The sequence below is a fragment of the Mercenaria mercenaria genome, chromosome 5, assembly GCF_021730395.1.
Source record: "Mercenaria mercenaria strain notata chromosome 5, MADL_Memer_1, whole genome shotgun sequence".
Taxonomy (NCBI): domain Eukaryota; kingdom Metazoa; phylum Mollusca; class Bivalvia; order Venerida; family Veneridae; genus Mercenaria; species Mercenaria mercenaria.
The window spans coordinates 67,703,995-67,727,068 of NC_069365.1; the positions used below are offsets into that span (position 1 = coordinate 67,703,995).

Consider the following 23,074-nt stretch of genomic DNA (forward strand, 5'->3'; position numbering starts at 1 on the left):
TATATTAAGCCACAAAAGACTCTTAAAATGCCACTAAAGTACTACGACCCGGGCCTTCAATGCCTTTCAATATATTTAGCTAAAGAATGCCTTTCTTTTGCTTTAAAATTGTCTACTTGGCACTGTCGGCCCAAAGTCCCAGCTTGACTAGTGCAACAAATAATTAATTAAATAATTAATTATTTTCGATGTGTCTCCTTCGAATACCAACAGCGAACTGAGAGTCATCTAAAGCGAAGCCAGGTCCTTTGACTTGCTTTTTGAACTGCGCATGCGCCAAGTTCCTCTAGGAAATGCGTAGGGCTACTGTGACATAATTACGTAAATCGTCAACTGATTGGATAAAATACTTACATTCATTTCAAAGAACACCCTCCTGACTTTGACTGATTATACGTGTACATATATATGCAAACAATAAGCGTTTATCGATACCTATAAAATAAAGCTTTCAACAAGGAAAGTCGTCATGATCATAAACAGAAGAATTATAAATGATATAAACGCAATCAATGCTTTAATTAATTTACTTCAAATACGTACGGTAAGTGATTGAACAGTACAATAAAGGGGAAAGAATTAGGTAGCACCTCTCAAAAGCAGTTTTGTTAAAAGGCAGTAATTGTAAGGAACGATCTAATTTGAGTATCAGGGGCATTTTGTCACACTATCTTACGGAAAATGTTGAAAACAAAATCAAAAGCTTTTTGTCTCATGACTTACCAATGGAAGTCAATTTGAGACAGATCTTGTAAGTTGAAAACACATAAATGAGAATATTAAAAGTTCGTTCCATGTCTCTCTAAGAAAGGTTTGAACTATGCGATGCGAATTATTTTTTCAAACATTAATGCCATATTCCAGCTGATTCTGTATTTACCTGTTGGACCCTACTGTATGTACGAAGCTTTAGTGCTCGAAGACGACTTAAAGCTTGGTCAAGATTGACAATGAATGACAATCGGCTTACTGGTTTGGCTCTATATTATTATAATGGTCGTTCACAAAAATATGCCATTTGATAGTTTGGAAATTCTTCAATTGTTGGGCTCTCCCGAACATAAAAGAATTTATCTAGCTTTTGATTCTTGAATATTGAAATGAAACAAAATTATACTTCATAAATCACATGGCTGTTACCTTTTTAATTTCTTTGAATAACCAGAAAACGCAGGTTATATATCAACCCCACTAGGCTGCCTCTGGCCTCTGTTAAAATTTGTCTCTGGCCACGGTACTGTCGCGGTGCTGTTTTACGTGTGAAAAATATCGTTCTTGATAAGGATTTTGGGCTGTTCTCGTTCAAATTTAGTCAATAAAAATAAGTAAGCATTCAAAAATATTAACTCTCCTTACTATCATAATGGCATGATCCGTTTCAGACTTTTGTAGATCTATACTCCTTTTGTCAATGAGTAATGAGTTCATCCATTATAAAAGAGTGACTGAAGCACAGAAGAGCAAAAGAAATATATTACCTTTTTTGTAAGCAGTTTGTTTGTTTGTTTTGGGTTTAACGCCGTTTTTCAACAGTATTTCAGTCATGTAACGGCGGGCAGTTAACCTAACCAGTATTCCTGGATTCTGTACCAGTACAAACCTGTTCTCCGCAAATAACTGCCAACTTCCCCACATGAATCAGAGGTGAAGGACTAATGGTTCAGACACAATGTCGTTTATCAAATAGTTACGGAGAACATACGCCCCGCCCGAGGATCGAACTCGCGGCCCCTAGATCCGTAGACCAACGCAGTTACCTACTGAGCTAAGCGGGCGGGTAAGCAGGTCTGTCATTGAAATGGAAATAGCAAAAACAGAAACATGTGCAAATCAGAAGGCTATATGCAATATACAAGTTATCTATTTTAGACACGATTAGTTTACTGTTTATATTTAAGAAATGATATATATCCCAAACAGCCATTACATGAATACTGAAAATAATTGTTTGGAGTTCAAATGCGAAGGAGTTATATATCACGAGTGATAATATTAATACATATATGAGCGACAAACAAAAATTTTATTCAAGAGAAAATCACTATTTTGAGATATTTCATTATTATTCTAACAAGATATAATGAAGGATCACCAATTAATATTCGCCTCTTTTGTGCTGTTCTAAGTCTTCCAGCGCGCCGCTATGATGCATGACACTAGAGCGTAATAACTTCGACTTAGAAACAGTGATGTTGTTGCAAATAACAAACAGCTTCAGTCTACTTTGTTTGGTAGGGAAAAAATTAGGTCGTATTAAAAAAACAAAGAAAAAAAGTAGAAAATAATTCAGGTCCTGTTACAGAAACAATTTCAGTTGCACTGAACCTTGGAGAAAATATAACATTTCTGACCCAGCTGGATGATCAGGTACACGTTGTCTTTATTGAAATATAGCTAGAAAAGATATTGCAGAAGCAAGAGATTATTACATAATGATTGAACACATTGTTTCGAAGACGACGTATATGCATCGGAAATGTGTTAGGAAACATGACTGAACTTATAAGGGAAAAGCGAAAAAGACTTCCGGAACACAAAATTAGCGTGTTGGAAATTACACATGGAACTGGTCTCGGAACTGTATGAACTGTATTTTTGAACTTGTATAGAAACTTCTTGGGTTTGTTGTTGTGTTGTTTTGTTTTCTTTAACGGTCTCCGTGGTTGTGACGACAACGATATTTAAAGTTGGAGACACATTTTCGCCGTGATCTTCCGTCGAAAAATTAGATCAACAACAACAACAACAACAACAACATGGAAAGGAAGTGACGTCATGGAGGGAAGTTGTTTATTTTGATTCAGTTGACTGATTTTGGAAAAAAAAAATAGATTATTTGTAATTTCAAAGTTGATTTTCACTAAAAAGTATTTATTTTGATAAATTTCAAAATTCTGCGTTGATACATATATATTGCATACCTATAAAGTAAGAATTACAGGATTTACGGAGTGAGACTGCTGTGGTAGGAATCAGCTGTTTGCTGTCAAAAGGGCAAGGTCGAATTCACGTCTCCGGTTTCTTCATTAGCCTTATTTCAGTAACATGAAGTAAAATTTGTTGTATTTAGCGATGGCTTTGAATATCAGATGAAGGAAAAGGCATATTTTACCAACAAATAAGTCATAGCAACGGTTACCAAGAAGAATAAACAAGTACTTAAAAAAAAATTGTTCATCATTTGGAAAATAGTTGTGCATCAATTCATTCAACCGGAAGTGTTTTTAATTTACAATGGCGGTTTGTTTGTAAATAAAGTTAGTAATATGTGAAAATGCAGAGAAGAAGAAGAACAAAGAAACCCACACAGGTAACAAACAGCGAAGATAAGAAAGAAAAGGGGAAACAGGTAAAGAATTCTATTAGTCATATATTAGAAGCAGAAACTTTTTGTTGCTCCTGTAAAAGTATAGAACCACCTCAACATATTCAAAGATTTGATGAACGTCCTTGGATTCAATGCGACCTTTGCAAAGGGTGGTGGCATCTGGAATGCGCTTTCTTAGATATTAAAAGTGCAAAAACTATTCAGAAATTTCCATGTGCGTTATGTGTCATTGAAAACTCACCCTGGTTAAATAATGTAAAAAAGTCAAACAGTGTCTCAGATTCTCTAAATAAAACTGAAACTACAGATCTAATTGATGTTACGGTTGAAATCGATAACATAGATGAGAAAAATAAGAGAAATTCGCAGTCAAGACGCAAAAATTGATGAAAGAAACTGTGGAGAAAACACCTACCAAAAGATTAAGTTCTGAACAGGTCATTGACCCAAAACCAGATTACATTGTTATTGAAAGTACAAAGTACAATTCTGCTCCTGCCAAAGCAGCCATATCAAATACACTACCTGGAAAAAAGACAGAGTCAAAAACTGCAGGAAAAAACATTGAATTAGATGAGGAGAAACTCAATTTAGCCAGAGACACAATACGCGAAAGTGAAACAAAACACAGTATAGAGTATATAGCAATTATTGATGGTATTGAGGATCCAAAACATTTTCAAAATAGCAGATCCATAATAAAGGAAATATACAAGTACAAAGACATAAATATAAAATATACATACCCATTATCTAGAGGGGGATTAGTGGTCCATACTGGAAAAAAGGAGGACATCGACAAGTTAAAGGAGGAGTGGCCTGAGGAAGCATTCAGAGGATCCGGTAAAAAATTGCAAGTACATGACAGAAGTAGCCTGCCAAAGTGCACCTTGAAAAACTTTCCACCCTACATAGCAGAAGACCAAGCGGTAGGTATTATAGAAAGTCAGACTGGAATAAAGACGGAAATCAGAAGACTCAGATATAGAGACACAAACAAACCACTCCCAATTGTAATTGTCACCTGTAAAACACCTGAAGACCTACAAGTTTTGTTCAGGGCAAATATCAACATAAATAAGAAGAGAGTGTCAGTTGAAGGATACAAAGGGAAAAGAAATCTACCAACAAGGTGCTACAACTGTCAAGGTTTTGGACATATTGCCTCCTTGTGTACAAAGGACTTAAAGTGTGAAAGGTGTTCATTATCACATACAGGAAATTGTACCAACTCAGTTAAGTGTTCAAACTGTTTGGGAAGCCATACAGCTGGTTCTTCTAAGTGCTCTGCTTACATCAATTTGAAGCAGCGCCTAGAGAGCCGTATCAATTAAACAATCAACTGATTTTTTTTTTTTTTTTTTTTTTTTTTTTTTTTTTTTTTTTTTTTTTCCCCACTTAAAAACACTAAATTGAAAATGAAGATTGGACAGGTGAATGTGAGATCAGTTAACACATCTTTCGACTATATTGAAAGTGCATTCAAGAATCAAAATATACAGTTATTAGCTTTGTCGGAAATATGGCACCCAGAAAATGTTATTAAAGACAATATAAAAAAACGCTGGCATTGGATTGCAAGTGAGAGAAACCAAAATAGAGGGGGTGGTGTTGCTCTTATGATAGACAAAGGTGTAAAGATATTTGAAAGAAATGATTTAAGAAGGAGTAACATTGAAGCTGTGTGGTGTGACATCTATACAAATGATAATAAATTTACAGTGGCTTCCATATATATTCCACCAGAAAATGAAGAAATGATGAAAGAATTACTTCAAATTGTTGACTCAATTAAAAACAAAGACATGCCCTTATTACTGCTCGGTGACTACAATGCAAGACATCAATACTGGCATGATGGAGGAAACAATAAACTTGGAGGTATCTTTTATGATTACCTTTTAGGTACAAATTTGGTAGTATTAAACAACAATCAACCAACACGCAGAAACAAAATCATAGATTTAACAGTATCCAGCCCGGAGATAGCAAACAAAATAAGTAATTGGCAAGTGCACCAAGAAATCTATTTGAATTCTGACCACAACTTAATAACATTTGACATAGGAAAAAAACATGACAAAGTTATAATAGAAAAATGGGACTTTGAAAAAACAGATTGGTTGCTATGGAAAAATGTATGTTCACAAGAAATAAAAGAATGGCTGAACAACAGAAATAAAGGAACAAATGTAAATGATGACTATGACAGTTTGGTTCTATTTATTAAAACATGTGCTGAAAAAGTGATCCCCAAGAGAAGAGTAAGTACATACAGCAAAGGCTTTTGGACAAAGAAGTTAACAGAACTCTCCAAGAAATTTAAGCAGGCCAAAAATCATTTCACAAGAAGGCGAGATCCGGCTAATCATGAGGCTCTAAACCTAGCTAAAATGAAATTCCAAGAAGAGATAAACAGAGCAAAAAAAGATTATCTAGAGATGTTAATGAAGGAGCTAGAACCAAAAGATCCGGGTAAATTTTGGAAAATTATCAATACTGTCAGAAACACTGAAACAAGGGCAGTGGTGCAACCTATATTAAAATGTGACAACACTCTTGCAGTTTCAGATCACGAGATATTTGTAGAGATGAAAGAACGGTATGGAAAAGAAAACTTAGATGTAAAACAAAGTAATCCTGTATGGTATGAAAAGGTGGAAAATGAAGTAATTCAGACAGAACTTGAGGAAAAAAATAATATATTAGCCAAGAATTATGATGATGTGTGTGAGTGGGAAAATGCAAACATTTCTATCCCTGAAATAGCAGCAGCTATCAAAGAAGCCTCAAGTAATAGTGCCCCAAATCCAGAAGAAAATGTATATGCCATAATGCTGAAAAATGGAGGTACTTCGATTGAACAAGCATTACAATATATTTTCCAGAAAAGCTGGAGTGAAGGAACACTTCCAAAAGCATTTAAAACAGACCATAAAGTGATTCTCCCAAAACCAGGAAAAACAAATTACAACATGACGAGATCATATCGTCCAATTACTCTCGAAAGTGTTATAGGTAAGATAATGGAAAGAATTGTAAAGAATAGACTTACTTGGAGAATAGAAGTGGAAGGAGGCATTGCAGCAACGCAATATGCATATAGAAAAAATAAATCTTGCACACAAACTGTATTGCGAATTGTTAACTTGGTAGAAGAGGCACATAACAATGATGAAAAGATAACATTGGTACTGATGGACTATGAGTCATGTTTTGAGAGGATATGGAGAGCAGGCCTTATGAAGAAAGCCACAGATTCAGGAGTAAAGGGTAGAATGTGGATGTACCTCAAGAACTTTTTAACAGACAGAAATTACTATATTAAAGTCAATGATTACTCTTCAGAAGAACTGACATCCAAGGTTGGAATCCCACAGGGATCTGTTTTAAGCCCGACATTGTGCAACATATACACTAGTGATTCCCTTGATAATGTTGGAGGTAAGCATGCAGAGTATGCAGATGATGTCAGTCTACTTAATCAAGCCCCAGACCTAAAAGAAGTTGTACTGAAAACAAATGAAGACCTAGACAGAATTACAAATTGGTGTAACAAATGGAACATGAAAGTAGCTCCAGAGAAAACTAGTGCAATGATATTCTGCAAGAACAGAGATGATATTCAAAGTATATGTGAGGACATTAGCATTGAACTAGACAATAAGAGAGTCGAAATAGTGCGCAGCAAGAAAATCCTTGGAATAACATTGGATGACAAACTCAGTTTTCAAGAACATATAGCTGTAAAAACAAAATCAGGATATGAAGCATTGAGAAACATAGATGTATTTATTAATCAAAATGCTGGTTGTGCTCAATCCAATTATATGAGATTGTACAAATCCCTGGTCTTACCTGTGATAGACTATGGAGCACCCATATTTATAACATCAAATGACAGCTACTACAGACAATTCAATGGGGTACAAAGAAGTGCAATGCTAAAAGCAACTGGATGTGTTTCAACTACCAGTACAGACACTTTAGAAATTCTTACTAATTGCACCCCAATGGAACTTCATATGAAATTGCGACAGTGTCAGGAATTAGTAAGAATAGCAGAAAAAAGAGAGACAGACCCTCTAAAAAAAGAATTCAATACATGGATGTCAGAGTGTCAGAACTCGAAAGGCAGACCAAAAACATTCCAGTTAATGATCAGTAGATTCAATGAAGTAAGAGAAGACATCAAGTTAGAAAACATTGAACAGGAATTCCAGTACAGCAAAGAGCATCTTGGGTTATCCAGGACCAAAGAGTATGTCCACACAGAAACCTTTCATACCTCAAAGGATATGCAGGTATCAAATATAAAAGACATTTTAGGCACATGTAAAGATAACTGCATATTAGCATTCACAGATGGATCTGCCATTGGGAACCCTGGTCCAACTGGAGCCGGAGCTGCAGTATACTTAAATGGCTATGACTCTATCCCAGTTTTATTAAAAAGGTCAGTGAGCAAAAGGGGAAATAACTTTTCTGGGGAAATTGTTGGTATTGAAATTGCTCTGGAATTCTTGTCTGAAGTAACAAGTCCAACTGCTAAAAAGATACATATATTTACAGACTGTCAGGCAGCAATAACATCAGTGTTCTGTAAAGAAGTACCAACAAAAATGATAGAAAACATCATCACAATCAAGAAATATTTGGCAAACCTACAAGACAGAAAATATGAAATAGAAATTCACTGGATCCCAGGCCATAAAGAACTTACAGGAAATGAATTGGCAGATTCTCAGGCAAAAGCAGCTGCATCTGAAATGTGTACATCAGATACTGAGGAGAACACAGAGAAGAGAGATGCAAGGGAAGTTGTCAGAATTATGAAAGAAAAAATAAAAGAAAAATGGAACAACAAATACAGCCTGTCAGAAAATGTTGAAAATATTCAAGAAGTTTATCAGCAAGCAGGAGTTAGGTCGTTGGTGGGAGAGGAAAACAGGGAAACTTTTTGTATGATCAATCAGCTATTAAGTGGACACACAAGATTAAATGCACACTGGTCAAAAATTGATTCAACAAAATCAGCAATGTGCTGCCAATGCAAAGTTCCAGAAACAGCTCAACATTACATATTCCATTGTGCCAGATTCACAAAACAAAGAGAGACACTTGAACGGGACATAGAGACAATACTATATAGAGAAAATATTAGTTGTGGAAATATATCAATGGCCACCCTAGTAGGAGAACTGGCTGATATTAGGGTTGAGGCAAGGAGAGAATTAATAGAAGTTTTCAGCCAATATATTCAAAATTCTGGTCGCTTCAGCAGCGAATCTGAATAAACTTCTTCCCAATATTGACATATAATTAAATAAGCAAATGAGTTTAAGCACGAGTTTAAAAAGTACCAAGGATGACAATGATGTGGCAACACATTCGCACTAGAGTTAACAGCTACACGATAGCGAACTAGAACAACAACAACAACAACAACATGTTTAAAAAGTGTGTATTTTTGGCCATTTTGTTATGTTTTTCTACTTTTCGAGTAGATTATATTGTCCTTCCCCCAGTCTTGTTGTAGAAATTGCGTTAAATAACTCAGATACATATCCGCTTACAAATAGCAAACCTCAATAACATATGGCAGCTCACTTAATTCTCGGATGATGCACTATTCGGATCAAATAGGATTTTGAACAGCATTATCATATATTTTTCTGCTTCTCAGTTTATTAAATAAATCTATTAATTTAGAGACTGATTAACATAATGTAATGTACGTTTGAACTTCTTTGCTGTTGCACATGACTGAGACAAAGACATAAATTTCTATTTCTCAATTCACTATTTAGTCCAAATAATAGGATGTTTTGGGACAGCGTGATAACTTCTGACTGTCGCTCTGCTGTCATGTCCAAACTTATTCAGCATATTTATGTTATGAAATCTGTTGGGAATGTTTTCTGGTACATGTACAAACTATTTGTAATCATTACATTTTCGCCGACCAGTCATAATCGGAAATCGATTGTTGGTTGTAACGATGTAGATGTCGATGTACATAGATCTCTGGTAATGATTTTTTGTTGACATTAAAGCACAAACTTGCCGGTGTCAGGGTAGATATCTCCTCGCATCTGTCACTTCATATTTTTGAAGATTTAAGTCTCTTATTTTAAATTATGAGTTATATTCAACCCATTTGAATTTTTTACATGAAGATTAAAGTATGAGAGCAAGTAAGTCTGACCAGTATAATATGTTTTTTTTAGATTTTTTAATGTCTTTGTTTACCTAACAGTAAAATGCAGATACGGGTAAGGCTTAGACAGTCAGGGGTGTAACTGTTTTAGGTTATGTAACCTATTTCAGTTACTTTTTCAAGAATTTTATAACCTGTATTAGTTATAAAATAAGGATAACCCAGGTAAGTTATTAAAAAAAAGCCTTTTTACTGTTCTCACAAAGTGAGCTTTAAAATGCAATTAGTAGCAAACTGTGGTTAATCAAATTCTCTTTTAGTCTGATAATGACCTGATGAGCATAATGGGATGTTAAGAGTCTTATAGCTTAAAAACCATTTGCGTAAGACTTTATCAGCCTTGCGTAAAAAAATTTACCGCACAGCTGGAAAGATAAAAGGCCAAGGATTCAGGAAATGATTGCATTAGTCACATTCAAAATGAGGAATTGACACAGGAGGGCTTTGTAATATTTTATGATAACTGAAACAAGTTATGAAAGTAAACGCAGTAACTCAAATGGGTTATAAAATGTGATAACTTGAAACAGTTACACCCCTGACTGTTAGAGGGATGACAACTAAAAAATATCAGATCATAAATTAAGTCATCCCGATAAGACAAATGAATAAGGCTATTTGTAATTTATTTTTACATAATGTAAAGTGACACATATTGGGACAGACTGATGGAAAGACGGACGGACAAACAGATTGACGGACAAGGGCAACTCAATGTGCTATTTTTGTTCCATCTTGCAAAACAAAATGAAGAAAAGAAAAGATACCAGGCAAAATTTATTGTATTTTATACGTTCGTTTCATGTGTGATATCGTTCATATCTCAAAAAATATTTGACCCAGAGTCATCAAACCTCACAGGATTGTTATTCAGCATGTAAGCAGTGTATCAGGGTTTAAATTTGGGTCTCACACAGTCAGACCAGAGTTACGGCCCTTCACTTAGGTATATAAAGGGCCTAAGTTTGTGTCGCATGTATCTCAAAAAGTATTTGACCCAGTATTATGAAACATTACCGGAATATTACTCAGCGTATGAAGTTCTGCATCTGGGGTATTGTTAGAGATATCAGTTAGTCAACCCTTGACTTAGTAAAAAATATGCATGAAAAGGCATAAAAGTTGTGTCGCAAATATATCAAAAAATATACTGGTATGACATAGGGTCATGAAACATCATAGAAATATTATTCAGCATGTGAAGTTGTGAACCTTGGATTTTGTTCTGGCTTTTTATCAGTCAGACCAGAGTTATGGCACCTGGTGTTCTGATTGGAGTTATGGTCCTGGACTTAGTGAAAGATACAGTTAAAGTGCTTGTGTTGCATATATCTTAAATGAAATTTCACCTAGAGTCATGAAATCATGTCAAACATGTCAAGTCTCCCGGATCGTCCATGAGACTCACAGATTTTCAGTCCATCTTCCAGTCATACGGAAATCTAATATTTCTCCCAGAAATCCAAAATTCAAAGCTCATGGTTTCTTGTATCAAACTAACCCTAATTACACACTGTAGCTGAAATAATTTATCACAATCAATATATATTAAGTTTAACCAAGTCACACTCTGATGACATTCTGCAAACAGGTGGTATGTGCTATTTTTAGATGAGCGGTGATGTTTACATAAATATGATGAAGACAGCTTGTTTATGGATGATTTAGGTGGGAAAAGGTATTTAGGGATACAGTTGAATAGATAATAGAGCTGAGACCTTTACTGGAATAATGACGATCATTACCACTGATGGCACAAGTGAGAAAACAACTTGAGACATTTTACAGCTATAATTTTGTAATTTTTAGCTCATCTGATTTTTTGAAAAAAAATGATGAGTTATTGTCATCACTTGAGCGGTTGTCGGCGTCGGCGTCGGCGTTGCCTGGTTAAGTTTTATGTTTAGGTCAGCTTTTTTCCTAAACTATCAAAGCTATTGCTTTGAAACTTGGAATACTTGTTCACCATCATAAGCTGACCCTGTATAGCAAGAAACATAACTCCATCTTGCTTTTTGCAAGATTTATGGCCCCTTTTGTACTTAGAAAATATCAGATTTCTTGGTTAAGTTTTATGTTTAGGTCAACTTTTCTCCTAAACTATCAAAGCTATTGCTTTGAAACTTGGAATACTTGTTCACCATCATAAGCAGACCCTGTACATCAAGAAACATAACTCCATCTTGCTTTTTGCAAGATTTATTGCCCCTTTTGGACTTAGAAAATCAGTTTTCTTGGTTAAGTTTTATGTTTAGGTCAGCTTTTATCCTAAACTATCAAAGCTATTGCTTTAAAACTTGCAACACTTGTTCACCATCATAAGTTGACCCGGTACAGCAAGAAACATAACTCCATCCTACTTTTTGCAAGATTTATGGCCCCTTTTGGACTTAGAAAATATCAGATTTCTTGGTTAAGTTTTATGTTTAGGTCAACTTTTTCTCTTAAACTATCTAAGCTATTGCTTTGAAACTTGCAACACTTGTTCACCATCATAAGCTGACCCTGTACAGCAAGCAACATAACTCCATCCTGCTTTTTGCAATAATTATTGCCCCTTTTGGACTTAGAAAATCATTTTCTTGGTTGAGTATTATGTTTAAGTCAACTTTTCTCATAAACTATCAAAGCTATTGCTTTAAAACTTGCAACAGTTTTTCACCATCATAAGTGGACACTGTACATCAAGAAACATAACTCTATTCTGCTTTTTGCAAGAATGATGGCCCTTTTTAGACTTAGAAAATCATGGGTAGGACAATATTTCTATTACACAAAAAAATCAGATGAGCGTCAGCACCCGCAAGGCGGTGCTCTTGTTTTTTGTTGTATTAAATGAGTAAAAATCACTTTTACTTTAAAAATCTAAAATGTTGATTTGAAAAATGGGACGTATTATGGGAACGTCCCAGGCGGGCTAAAGGCCGGGTGGCATCCACAGACTTTGTCCGGAGCATATCTTCTTCATGCATGGAGGGATTTTGATGAAACTTGGCACAATTGTTTACCATCATGAGACGGAGTGTCTTACGCAAGAACCAGGTCCCTAGGTGTAAGGTCAAGGTCAGACTTAGAGGTCAAAGGTCAAATTCAAGAACGACTTTGTCCGGAGCATATCTTCTTCATGCATGGAAGGATTTTGATGTAGCTTGGCACAATTGTTCACCATCATGAGGCAGAGTGTCATGCGGAAGAACCAGGTCCCTTGGTCTAAGGTCAAGGTCACACTTAGAGGTCAAAGGATACAAGAATGAAAACTTTGTCCGGAGCATTTCTTCTTCATGCATGGTGGGATTTTGATATAACTTGGCACAAATGTTCACCACCACAGGATGGAGTGTCATGCGCAAGAACCAGGTCCCTAGCTCTAAGGTCAAGGTCACACTTAGAGGTCAAAGGATAAAAGAATGAAAACTTTGTCCGGAGCATTTCGCTTGTTTGGAAAATGGGACGTATTGTGGGAACGCCCCTGGCGGGCGGGCGGCCGGCATCCACAGACTTTGTCCGGAGCATATCTTCTTCATGCATGGAAGGATTTTGATGAAACTTGGCACAGTTGTTCACCATTATGAGACGGAGTGTCATGCGCAAGAACCAGGTCCCTGATTCTAAGGTCAAGGTCACACTTAAAGGTCAAAGGTCAAATTTAAGAATGACTTTGTCCAGAGCATATCTTCTTCATGCATGGAAGGATTTTGATGTAGCTTTGCACAGTTGTTCACCACCATGAGGCGGAGTGTAACGCGCAAGAACCAGGTCCCTAGCTCTAAGGTCAAGGTCACACTTAGAGGTCAAAGGATACAGGAATGAAAACTTTGTCCAGAGCATTTCTTCTTCATGCCTGGAGGGATTTTGATATAATTTGGCACAAATGTTCACCAACACAAGACGGAGTGTCATGTGCAAGAACCAGGACCCTAGGTCTAAGGTCAAGGTCACACTTAGAGGTCAAAGGATACAAGTATGAAAACTTTGTCCAGAGCATGTCTTCTTCATGCATGGAGGGATTTGATGTAACTTGGCACAAATGTTCACCACCACAAGATGGAGTGCCATGTGCAAGAACCAGGACCCTAGGTCTAATGTCAAGGTCACACTTAGAGGCCAAAGGTCAGATACAAGAATGACTGTCCGGAGCATTTCTTCTTCATGCATAGAGTCATTTTGATGTAACTTGGCACAATTGTACACCATCATGAGATGGTCCAGTGTCATGTGCAGGTCCCTTCTTTAGAATTACTTCCCTTTGTTGTTACTATAAATAGCTTATATTGTAACTTTTTCATTACTAGTCATAGGAAAAAATCGAGATCACTTTTTCTGTAGTACAACATCATGTTACATCCAATTCTGAGGTGTATTTTGACCTATCTATCTGGTAAGATTTTTGTCTGGACTTACAATTTTTTCTTTTTTTTTTTTTAAAGATTAACTTCCCTTAGTTGTTACTATAAATAACTTATGTAGCAGTGTGTATATAATATATATAATTAGTCTGTGATATTGGTTGTCCGATTAGCTCAGTTGGTAGAGCATCTGACTTGCAAGCAGAAGGTCGCAGGTCCGAGTCCTGTATCGGGCTGCACATTTTTCCGCTCCTATTACATTGGTGCCTTGAGTGGTGACTAGCCTTGGAATCCTAGAGATAGGGTGAAGCAATGGCTGGGTTAGTCAAAAGAATCGGAGTTTGTTTTTGTAAAAAAGGAGGGAGGAATGTAGCAGCGTGTATATAATGTATATAATTAGTCTGTGATATCGGTTGTCCAATTAGCTTAGTTGGTAGAGCATCTGACTTGAAAACAGAAGGTCGCAGGTTCGAGTCCTGTATCAGGCTGCACATTTTTCCGCTCCTATTACACTTACATTGTAACTTTTTTATAATTGACGGTAGGGAAAAACCAAGACCGCTTTTCTGTGGTACAACATAGATGTTACTTTCAAATTTTAGGTGTATTTTAAGGTATCTCTACCTGGTAAGGAGTTTTTCTGTGGATTAAGAAAAACAAAAGAATTACAATAATTACTAAAAAAAAAGCATTGTAAACAACCACAAAATTAAAGTTCCATTTGCAAATACAGGTGCTAGTGTAAAGAAATTTGCTGTGACAGGCATATAATGTGACGTTCTGGCACTCTTGTTTTCTTTGGCCATTGTTTTGCTTGGAGTCTTCTCATCCTCTGCAGAATGAAAAGACAACAGGTATCACCACAACAAGACAACACATTATACAGAACTGTCATCTTTTTGTTTCAGTATCTACATTGGCATGTTTTTCATTTTGAACTTCGCTTGCAAAACATGAATCTTTTATAAATAAGCATTGTACTGATCATACTAAGAGCCTTAGGTGAAATCGATGATTCTAACTAACACAATGCTTCTTAATTTCTTTCACTGTTTAGACTTCCAGGTTTTGAGCTGATACTCATTAAACTATTTTACTAAGAATAAATGAATGTTCTTCAAGTTTCAGGTATCTAAAATCTACCTAATCGTGATCTTTGGAAACATGTCTACTTATTCATTCCCTAGATATATATTTGAATTCTCTTTCGCATCTATTTTTGCAAAAGTACACAAATGTAAATGTAAAAAATTTACAATTGAAGGTTTGATGAAAAAGAGAATGTGTCTGGTGTGAACAATGCAAAGTCTTCAGTTCAGAGAGCAGTGAAATCGTCAGTGCTGCAACAGTTCCCTACCATTGAAGGTTATATGGATCAGATCTTACCAAAGAAAGATGCCTTGAAACTTGTGAAATGGTAATTTGCGCTATTTCCTTTCAAACTTGTTTTATTTTAAGTCACATTTTTACAGTTTAGGTCATCAGGCAACTTAAATTTCCAGCCTTTAATGGTGAATGAAGATCCCTGGTGGCCATGCTTACCATTCTTTCAGGCACTGGTGGACATGTGTTTGGAAACATGTTACTTTTTAACCTCCACCCATGGCTATAATATATCTTTAAACATTAACCGTTACTATAAAAGAAAGAGACTTTCTCCATGGCAGCTTGATGGCTTAGTAACCACATATGAAAACATCTGGTACCACATATGTCAAGAATGAACACTGCTGAGTAAAGAGATTGAAGTAAATTAAAGTCTGTTACCTTAGCTACTAAGCCCAAGAACTCCTTCTATCCATTTTAGTACATGTATTTATTTTGAATACTTGGTAAATAGATATGTTTTTGAATATAAAAATCCATTTTATTTCTTCGTTCATCTCACGTTTCATGCTGATAAAAAAATATATACAGTATCAGTTTATAATGTTACAAAAACAAGACATAAATGTTGTTGTTTTTACCATATTTCAGTCATGAGCATATAGAGATCCTGGCCAACTCGAGCGGGGAACCAATATTTTTCAGACAAAGAGATGGACCTTACTTCCCTACACTCAAACTTCTTCATAAATGTATGTAAAGAAGTTACTGTTGGCATGAAGCATACTTGATCAATTTTGATTATTTTTTTCTGAGAAATTGTAACTTGAAATATAGTGCACCATCAATAGAGCAGAAAATGCTCAGGACAAAAAAGTGTTTGTTGTACATTGGTTTATTCTCTCAGAATGTAATAAGATAGGTTGCAGTTTAATACTCGTCCTGATACCCGTCAGTTTAATATTTCCTTCTGTATTTCGACAAGCATCTCTATCATACCTCTTAATAGCAAAGTGTTAGCTATTTCAAGGTACTTTTAGAGTTGTTTTGCTGTATGCAGCTCATTTTTAGGGATGCCGTTTCAAATTTTCTTGTTAATATATGGTATCTTTTTCTGCTTAAGTTAGATTTTGGATCACTCATCTCTCTTAAATTTTGACTTAATGGTAATAAAATTTAGTTTTAAAAGTGTTTCCAAACCAGTTGCAGTGACATCATATCTATGGATCCCAGAGAGGTCAGTGTTATCCTGGGCCAAGCCATTTGATCTCCGCAACAGTTAGATAAAAGACATTGTGTCCGAGATCATTCTATGTTATGTCCTCCTCTTGCAATTCATGTTGAGAAGCTGGTGCTGCTTGCAGGGAAAATGTTATTACTGGTCAGGGCTCCAGATAAGATGAGTATTAGCGTAAATTACGCTTTGAAATAATGCATGTACGCATGTCTGATAATTTTAAAGCGTATGAAAACGTATATGAAATATCAGAAACGCACGCAATGACATTTTGCTGGCGTAAACAAAATCTGAATCGTCCAGATGCTATATGTAACAGAGCACAGTCGGCATTAATTCTCCCACATTGAACGTACACACGCATTGAATGGTACTCTATAAACCTAGGTTAAACTATTTTTTACACTCGATGTCTGCGTACATATCAAATAGTTGGGAATTAATATTGATGGTACGTTAGTGTATATAAAAGCGGTGTCGATTTAAAATATCAACTTCCAGTGCAGAATAAACAAAAATGTCTCTTTCTAAGAATGTATAAGTGAGCAAACACTCTACGCATTCTTTAAACCAACAAAACTGATCCCCAAAACATAGCTAAAGGTATATTGAATATTCTATTTTATTCGGTAGCGAGTGTGAAGCCAAAGCAAGCCAAGGGGAAAAAAGAAGCAAAAACTTAAATGATGATTTGAAACTAAACTGCAAACAAATCCATGGTGATACACCCAATGAATATGCTATAGAACTGATTTCTGGTTTTTTCACATTTATAGATTTTCAGGAGTAAAATTACTTCTAGTCAACTTCAGATTTTACCATTTTACTCATTCACAAAAAGATATGTTGAGTAAATACTCATTGACCAAAAAAATTATCTGGAGCCCTGACTGGTACAGAATCCAGGAACTCTGACCAGTTAGGTAAATGTCTGCCATAACATAACTGAAATACTGATGAAAAACAGAGGTAAAACAGAAACATCATTTCACATTATGCTCGAGTTACAGGTTTAACTTTAATGTTCATTTTCTTTCATTGCTGTAAATCATAACAGTTAACGTAATGAATTAGTTTTGATTACAGTAATTGGATAGAATATGCTTCAAAATGAAAATTAAAAATTGTGATTACTTGGAACCAACATACAGGTACACAGATCTCACCAGAGGTCTTACCTTGATTTATCTTTGAGCTTTGAGAAGCTTTGTTGGACCTCTAATGAACGAAAATAGTCTTAAGTTATTAGCTTTCATTAAAATAGGACAGTAGTGCCTGCATTTCTAATAAACATTTTTGTTACAATCTGTCTGAACAATATCACGTTAGAGAAATATATTTTGAATTATTCAAGTTGAGAAAAATTCTTTCCACAGCAACAAAGTGTCCTCTTGTGGATAAGAGAGCCAAAAAGTTGGTAACAGATTATGCGTTGACTACAAGCTGTTTTGTACTGTGAGCTTATTATGAAAGTTGCTATCTTTTCAGATCCTTTTATTCTACCACACATGCAGGTTGATAAAGGGGCAATCCGTTTTGTTCTCAGCGGAGCAAACATTATGTGTCCAGGGCTAACATCACCAGGAGCCAAGATGACGAAAGTTGATAAAGATCAGATTGTGGTAATGCTGGAATTCTCATCTTAATGTGAAAAAAAAACTTAAGATAAACAGAGTCTGCAGATTTTTAGTTAAGTTTATTTTAGTCCGAGTTTTAAAGACATTTTCATGCTTATTTTAGGTAACGGATCTCTGTTATTTTCTTGTGATTATGTATTCTCTTCAGGCAATTTGGCATTGTTCAGAAATAAATGTAGCTAAGTGTGCACATGGCTCTCTGTAAAAATCAGAGAATGCTGAAATTCATTATGGAGAATAGGTAATTTGCTGATGGTCGTTACAAGTCCACAACCTTTAATCATGCTTTCCTGAAACAATCAAAAGTTATTTCTGTATGTGGAGAAGCAGCTGTGACCCTAGTGAGACTTGAACCAGCAGCTTCAAGGTTGAATAACTTTTCGACAAAATATATGACTCTCCCCTTCAAGACTCGGACATATAGTAAAAGAGAAACAATGGTAATATGTCGAGTTAAATTTATAATTACCTGTTACTATAACTTTAATGATACACAGTTTATTACATGTTCAACACCATTAATGTATCAGTGTCTTTCTTTCTTGATAAAGGCAATAATGGCAGAAGGCAAAGGTTGTGCTCTTGCAATAGGTGTCACAAAAATGTCAACAGATGATATGTAAGTAGTATCTGTTTTCTTTTCAGAAGTTTATTAAAAGTGACTGCCCTCCAGATTAATGTTAAAACATCATGATTTTTAAAACAAATTAAATTTGTAGAATATTTTAAATGAATTTGATTCTAATTGGGTTTCTGCCTCTGCATGTTTTTTGTAGCGGTTTCGTCATAAAAAAGCCATACAGTCGACATCGTACTTGCGACCACCTCTATTAAGCGATTTTTATATTAAACGACCGGTCAAAATCCCTCCCGAATGTTTTCAGTACATAAGTTCATTCCATTAAACGGCTTTTTTTATTAAACGACTAGCGACTACATTAATGTAGTCCCGACAGGTAAAATATTCGACAAAAGTATCTATTAAACAACCGGGTGTTGATGATGATGCTGGTGATGAATTGATTTTATAGAACAGAAACATATGTATACATTTTGAAATATATATACATGTATGTATGTATGTATGTATGTTCATAATAAATACATTTGCATTGACAGTTCAAATAACTTTTCTCTTCACCTGACTAAAATTCATTAAGAGACCATTCCATTAAGAGACCACGTTTTAGCAGTCCCTTGGGTGGTCTCTTAATACAATGTCGACTGTATTTATGATACCATGTTTTAGTAGTTTCCATTGGGTATGAAATACTTTGGCATATATAAAATGCATGGAGATTGAAAAGCACAACCATGTATCTCATACCATTGTAGACAGAAATTTTACCTCTTAAGGTGTGTTCATGTATTTCATACGCAAATAGAAATTACTAAGCTGTGTTTACTCCTTATATTTGTCTGCCCTTCTCATATCAATTGATCTAATGTGACAGAAGTTGTACATCTTTAAAACAACTAAATTGTCATTTAACGGGGCGGAATGAAATGGCAGATGATCTGACACACTGTGTGACGTTCAGAATAATGCATAATACTGTGAAATAAGTAATATTCATTTGGGACTGTCTTCACAGATTTCTTGTTTCTGTCAATCAGCAAAATTTAATCCCAACAAATAACACAAGTCTCTTCCATTTTATCTCAAAATGTTGAAATGCACAATTTTGTATACAGATGAAGTAGTCATTTTGGCCAAAACCATGAAGTTTCATGCCCATGAAATTGAATGATTTCACAGCATCTTTAATCTATTACGATATATCAGGATGTGACATATATAACCAATCACAGCCGCTTAACCTCTAGAATGCTCCACCTTGTCTTTTACATGGGAATACAGCAGCTGTATATAGCCTTATTGAAGGAAACACATTTAAACTGTAATTCTAATATTATGCTTTTCTCTGTTAAAACACTCTTACGCTAGAATGACGTCACGTTAACATGCGGTGACGTCAATGTTTTTGTTGTGACCAAGAAAGAGTGCTACTATATTTTATCTACTGTTTTAGATTAAGGGCATATTAGAATCGAAATAATTTATACCAAAAACCGTATTTTAGCACTATTTATACACTTGGGCGGTAATACGTTGTACAAATAATTTCACTCAGGCTGCACCCTCGGGAAATTATTATGCCTGACGTATAACCGCCCATCGTGCATAAATAAGTGTTTAAACACTCTTTTGCTATAAATTATTTCTTAAATATAACATATGAAAGTTGTATATAATGCTATTATAATATTTCTTTCAGAAAATTGTGTTGTCGCTTCTTTAAGTACTATCACAGTCAGTGTTTTTTGTATTTTCCAGCCTAGAAAAGAATAAAGGTATTGGTGTGGACAATATACATTACCTAAATGATGGACTTTGGAACATGAAAGCAGTTAAATAACAACAATGATGACCTAGTTTGTAGTTTATTAAAAAGAAAATATTTGGTGGACCTTCCAAGACAAATTGTCACTCTGTGTCTATACTGAGAATACCTTCAGAGAAAAACAATCTGAATATTATGGATCTGCTATGTTGAGTTCAGTGTAACCTCTTTTACTGCAAAAAAAAATTGGGGTGGAAAAACTGTGTTTGTTAAACAGACTTAACTTTCCACTGTTTGTTAAACAGACTTAACTGTGGAAAGTATCTGGGAAAAACTGTGTTTCTTAAACAGAAGTTGTTGCTATGGAGATGCTAATCTACAGTCAGAAAGAAAATATCTGTCTTTGTAGAGAGGTGTTGGTTTCTTTAGAGATGTTAACAGAGGTTGCACTGCATGAGGGAACTTCCAGTGGTACTTTATTTATTCTTTACCTTTTCCGAAATGATTAAATGAAATGTAATATTAGCTAATGCATAGCATTTAACCCATGAAAATTAATTTATAAGACAAATATGGAGATTATGAACAGGCACTTTTTAATGAAATAGTTGTTGTTTGATATATTAGTGAAATATTACTCAAGTAATTGAAGAAAATAAATTTAGGGTGCAGTGTGTGGATCAATATTCTCAATATGTGATTTCTGCATTTTACTGTTACTTTTGTTATATGAAGCAATGTACATGTAGAAACATAGCAATGACGAATGCTGAAATAGCATACTAAAATACCTTGTCGTTAAAGGTCCACTTTAAGTTATGTTACAGATCATAAGTGCTAAAATTTGAAGATTGTGACTGTATATGATAAATCAATTAGAAAATCTGATCATCAAAATATTGCATTAAATCTTTCAAGGGAAAAGCAAAAATAAGGAAAATTCAAAAATACAATTGTATATTAATTATTATCATTCTGTGGCAATTTTCAGGTAATCCAGAACCTAATCTGTGATGTACATTGGTCAAGTTTGCAAAATCATGAATGAATTTTATGTATTAATGATATCTAATGTAAAAATGTGTTTGTTTAATCATGTTTTTTAAAGCTGAAGACTTCCTCTATACTTCTGATATGTAGGATTTTAATTTTTCTCCCACTTTTTACCTACAATACCCCATTAAATCAAAAACAACTTACTTAAAGTACACTTTCATTGAGAATTCTTAGTGTAATTATGATGCTTTTAACCTGTGATGTCACATGTTGGCATTTTTTTTTTTTTCAAATATTTTGTATTGGCATTGTCTAGATTTTTCGAGGTGGTATTTTTTTGCCATTTACCTCTATACATGATGTAAAGCTTTTGAGTTATATAGTGATGTTAAACCTGCGTTACTTATTTTAGAGGTATGTTAGTTATCCCAATTGCATGCTTGTTGTGCAATTAGATACAGGAATTTAATAAATGCAAATAAATAAATTGTTGTAGCTATTATGTTATATTATCCACAATCTCCGTATGAATAAGTGGTCTTCATTTGAGATTTCAGTTTTCTCTGGTTGTTGGAGGAAACCACTTGCTTGTATGAGCTACAGCAAAAAAGCACCAAAATACCATATGAGCCACGCCATGAGAAAACCAACATAGAGCGTTTGCGACCAGCATGGATCCAGACCAGCCTGACCAGGATCCATGCTGGTCGCTTTCAAACCCTATTTGAATTAGAGAAACTGTTAGCGAACAGCATGGATCCTGACCAGACTGTGCTGATGCGCAGGCTGGTCTGGATCCATGATGGTCGCAAATGCACTATGTTGGTTTTCTCATGGTGCGGCTCATATGAGATTACATAATCACACAGGTATGGCTGAATGTCATAACTGGTCAAATTGCTTAAGCCTGTTTACATTATAAGCCAAATTTGCTAAAGTATAAAGATTGAGTAAATTTTGTCTTGGGTATTTTGAAATGTAAGATTTGCTGTGATTTCTTTTAATGTTCAATCTTTAAAAAGGCAGGAAATAAATTTCAAACTTTGTTTAAAACCTTGTAGTCTGTAAAATGACTTAGTATAAACATTTTGATGAAGTATCCTTGAAAGTATGAATATGCTATGGACACACATCTAGTCACAGATATGGAATACTGGTTGCTGTTTTTATCACCATTTCTCAATACCAGATACATATTCTATATCAGATGCTATAAAAGTGAACACATTCAAATTTTCACTCCATCATTACTGAAAAATGTAGACTGGTCCCTTTTGAACTAAAAGTGGGCAGCCAGTTAGAACAGGAACCATATTTTGGGACATGGAACCAGATTGTGTGAAAATGCTGTCGTAGCATATCTTCCATGAGTTTTGATATACATGTATAAAAATGTTTATAAAACTATAAATCTGATATTGAAAGATATCAATGGATACTGTTAGTATTATAGATATAATATCATTATGAGCAAACACTGGAGTAGTTTCCCCTTCACCAATGGTGATAGACAAAGTAGCATCCACTTAATCTGGGACTTCTTGAAATTCTGATTTTTAGCAAGATTTAAGGCCTTTCAGAAGCATTTGTGCCTGATGACCAACATACATTTTAAAATTTGGATTCAGCATATCCAAAA

At 35.0% G+C, this 23,074-nt stretch overlaps 1 protein-coding gene and 1 non-coding gene across 2 annotated transcripts; both read left to right on the forward strand.

The window, feature by feature from the left end:
- The first annotated feature begins 8,648 nt into the window (after positions 1–8,648).
- LOC123557501 (malignant T-cell-amplified sequence 1-like) lies at positions 8,649–21,932 on the forward strand. The gene is made up of 6 exons (XM_045348988.2): positions 8,649–8,788; positions 15,159–15,311; positions 15,872–15,972; positions 17,946–18,079; positions 18,646–18,713; positions 20,433–21,932. The coding sequence occupies exons 1-6, from the start codon at positions 8,778–8,780 to the stop codon at positions 20,512–20,514; spliced, it is 549 nt and encodes a 182-aa protein (XP_045204923.1). The 5' UTR covers positions 8,649–8,777; the 3' UTR covers positions 20,515–21,932.
- Positions 14,310–14,382, forward strand: Trnas-uga (transfer RNA serine (anticodon UGA)). The gene has a single exon. It is a non-coding gene; the product is annotated as a tRNA-Ser (tRNA).
- Positions 21,933–23,074: the final 1,142 nt, after the last annotated feature.